The sequence below is a fragment of the Loa loa genome, assembly GCF_000183805.2.
Source record: "Loa loa unplaced genomic scaffold supercont3.79, whole genome shotgun sequence".
NCBI classification, from domain to species: domain Eukaryota; kingdom Metazoa; phylum Nematoda; class Chromadorea; order Rhabditida; family Onchocercidae; genus Loa; species Loa loa.
The window spans coordinates 82,794-86,502 of NW_018108259.1; the positions used below are offsets into that span (position 1 = coordinate 82,794).

General features: G+C 23.6%; 1 protein-coding gene across 1 annotated transcript; it reads right to left on the bottom strand.

Annotated features, from left to right (window-relative positions):
* Positions 1–704: 704 nt before the first annotated feature.
* Positions 705–2,448, bottom strand: LOAG_13529 (hypothetical protein; the record flags this gene model as incomplete). Its single annotated transcript, XM_003149035.1, has 4 exons — positions 705–851; positions 1,058–1,150; positions 1,290–1,437; positions 1,952–2,448. The coding sequence occupies 4 exons, from the start codon at positions 2,446–2,448 to the stop codon at positions 705–707; spliced, it is 885 nt and encodes a 294-aa protein (XP_003149083.1).
* Between the last annotated feature and the right edge of the window lie 1,261 nt (positions 2,449–3,709).

Sequence of the window (3,709 nt, forward strand, 5' to 3'; positions counted from 1 at the left end):
AAAAAGTAAAGAAAAAAAAGAAAATTGAAAAGTTAATTTTAGTTAGCTTTTTTAGAGATTGATGAACGATTTGTTAAAATTTCAAATATAACAACACTTTAAATAGTATTAATATTACAATGATGTGCTGAAGATAATTATATCAAACTTTAGCTATTATAGTTTAATTACTCAAAAATTTTAATTCATCACTATTTTGTTTATAAGAATTTTGAAAAATTCTTTTTTTTCTCAAATTCTTTTTACAAAAGAATTTCATATATGCTAAAAAATTTCTTTAATTATTAGCTAACACTTAATTGCATGGAAAGTGATAAGGTATTGATTTTATGATAAATGATAAGCACTTAACTTTCTCCCAAATCTTTCTTACAAAAGAATTTCATGCATTTTAAAATGACTAGTTAACACGTGATTGTATGAGAAGTGATAAACTCTTAGCTAACAGTTGATTGTAACAAGAACTCGAATATCAATCAAATTTTTACAAAGAAACTGTCCTTCGGATTCCATATACTTTCTTTCAAGAGCAAATTTGATGTCACTTTAAAAAAAACAAAAACAAAAAACCATACGAAATGTTACAGACGTTACGTAATACTGAAATTATTTAAAATTAATTAAATATAAGCTAAGTAAATTGGGTGAGTATCGGAAATTAAAGTTTTCATCAATTCTGCAGGTTTGAATTGGAAAAGCAAAAGTTACTTACGTGAAAATTGAACGTTCTCTTCACGTCGAATAGGTGGTCCAAGACGTAACCGATTTAAATATTTCGCAAGTGCAAATAAGCCAAATATTGTTTTTATATTACGACCCTCGTAAATATCCACCGTATCCGGAACTAAAACCTGAAATTAGCATAATAAATGGTAATAATTACTGATTCCAAATAATAATTAATTGCAGCTATTAGATTATTGATATCCTAAAAATTTGTTATATTATCATTTGAAAATATCATTAGCTTAATCTTTTTTTTTGAAATTAAAAAAAGTTTCAGTTTTAAATCAAAAAAAAAGAAAAAAAAAAGCGAAAAAATGATTGCAAATTAAACCTCAGGAAAATGAATACTTCTTATCGCATCTTTCCATAAATTGATGTTATCAGTATGACGATAGCATACCTGACCATCCTTATCAAAACGACTCTAAAATATACATACATTATCCTTAAAATAATTAAATGTAGAAATCAAAAATTATGTATTAAAAGAAAAAAAAATCAATCGATAAATTGTATACTTCATTATTAGTGTTTCATTGTTTAATTATTTCCAAATTACTAACTTGATCAATGTCAAAAATTTTTGATAATGGTACAATATGTGGCGCAAATGAATGTGCAATTTGCGCTAACAATACACCATTGGATAAATTTTGCTCAAATTCTGCTTCATTTACTATATCATCCAAATGAAGATATTCCTTTAACCAACTGTAAATTATTAAAATTAATTAAATTTTAAATCATTTAAAACTATTTGAAATAATTAACGATTAATTAAAAGTAACGAACCAAAAGAAAAGAGGCATGCAGTACAGATTTGACCGAGCATGAGTGTAATTTAAAAATCTATCAGAAATTTTTTTGTTTAAATAATCCTTTTTGATAACGTATTTCAATAAAATTGCTAATTTTTAAATTTTGAAATTTTCGAAATATGTCAATTTTTCAAAAATGGAAAATTACAACATTAACTATTAAATGATGAATTGCAATTATCTAATATAATTAAATGATAATTGCATATTTTTTACCAAAATTAATTCGAAAACATTCCATTTATGTTTAATTAAATCAAAAAATTTTGTAAGACATATTAAACTTTTCAAATTTATCCAAATTATTACCTTCTTTTATTTTTCATTCATTTGAAAATTTTATCCAAAAGTTTTGTTAAAATTATTAAAATTTAAAACTAACAATTAAAAAAAAAGAAATATCTTACTTTCTTACTTCAGTTAATCGTAACAAATATTCATACACTTTTTCATTCTCTCTTTTTTCATCCAATTCATTGATTGTATACGATGAATTAATATCTTTCGATTGAATATTTGATGAGTTACGTTTTTTATCAGTAATCTGATAAGATCGTCGATCGTTGTTTTGATCTGTTACAACAATTTTATCATTATTAACAATTTTGCAAACATCATTATCAATAATTGTAGGAGTAGTAGTAGTAGTAGTTGTAGTAGTTGTTGTTGTTGCAGTATTAGCTTGACTAATCAATAATGAATCATTATCATTGCTATTTTCATTATAATTTAATTGAATTATCATCCGTTTATTTCTTTCAGTAGTAGTAGTAGCAGTAATAATAGTTGTTGTTGTTGTAGCATTACTAATTGTAGTAGTAGTTACTGTTGTTGTTGCTGTTGTTGTCGTTGTTGTTGTTGTTGTTGTTGGAGTAATCATTGAATTGCCAATAATTTTATCCATTTTGCTAAACGAATTACTAAAATAATTATTATAAAATTGAGGACTTATATATATAAATGTAAATTAGCATCAATGAAGTAAGAAATTACAACGAATTACAAAATTTTTTAAAATTAAATTTAAAAAAAGTGCAACGAATGTTTAACATTTTTTTACATCCTTTTTTTCCTTATTTTTTAAAAAAAATTGAACAATTGAAATTTTTTTTTCTTTTAAGAAATGAAATTATTTGAAAAGGAAAAGAAAAAAATATTCAAAATTCATTCTTTTCATTAATTACAAATTACTATCAAACATCTTTTAGATGTTACTCATTAACAATTTACCCGAATAAAATCAAAACTGTAAATTCGAAATTTTGCTATTTCATAAGTAAAAAAAGAAAAACGGATCACGATTTGCTTCAGGAATCGGTTCCACACACACATATATATATATATATATATATGCATATTTATATGTATATGACTGGAATTTATTCGGAACTCATTTCATACACAATTGTAATTTGTTCCGGATTTGTTTCATTCACAATAATGATTAATTAATTTGCCATCCAAAATTTCGATTTCATTTATCATCTTTTTATCTCATAATTCATTTACTAACAATTTTATGATAATTTCATCAAATAAAAAAAATTGTAATTCAGTAAAATAAAAAAATTTTTCGCTAAAATTATAAATAAAACAAAAAAAAAGGAAAAAAAGTATTTCGAACAAATTGAGGAAAAAAAAGAAGAATGAAAAAGTAGAAAAACTTAAATATACATATATATATATATATATATATTAAAAAGTAGAGAAGAATGAAATCAAAAAACTAAAAAGAATAAGACAAGAATGGAATAATCATTCATTTTTAAAAATGAAGCAAAGAAATATTTGCATGATAAGATAAGCTTATAAAATAACAAAACATTATCCAAATTGATAAAATGATTTCATCAATGATTCATATAATGATAAATGAGAATGTTAAAATTCTTATCAATTGAACTTATCGTTTGTCATCTTTTCGATTTTCGTTTTTTTTTTTCTTTTTACTTTTCGCAACAGTGATAAACGAAGAAATGAACTAAAATTTAAAAAAAAAAATTCTCTTTTTTTTTGATCCATGAAAAGACGAAGTGATGTCGTTTGAAAATGTTTCTGTCATTCGTCTAATTTGGCTAACTCATCCATCTTTTCGTTTATTTAGAAAGAGAGAGAGAGAGAGAGAGAGAGAGAGAGAGAGAGAGAGAGAGAGAGAGAGAAAGAAA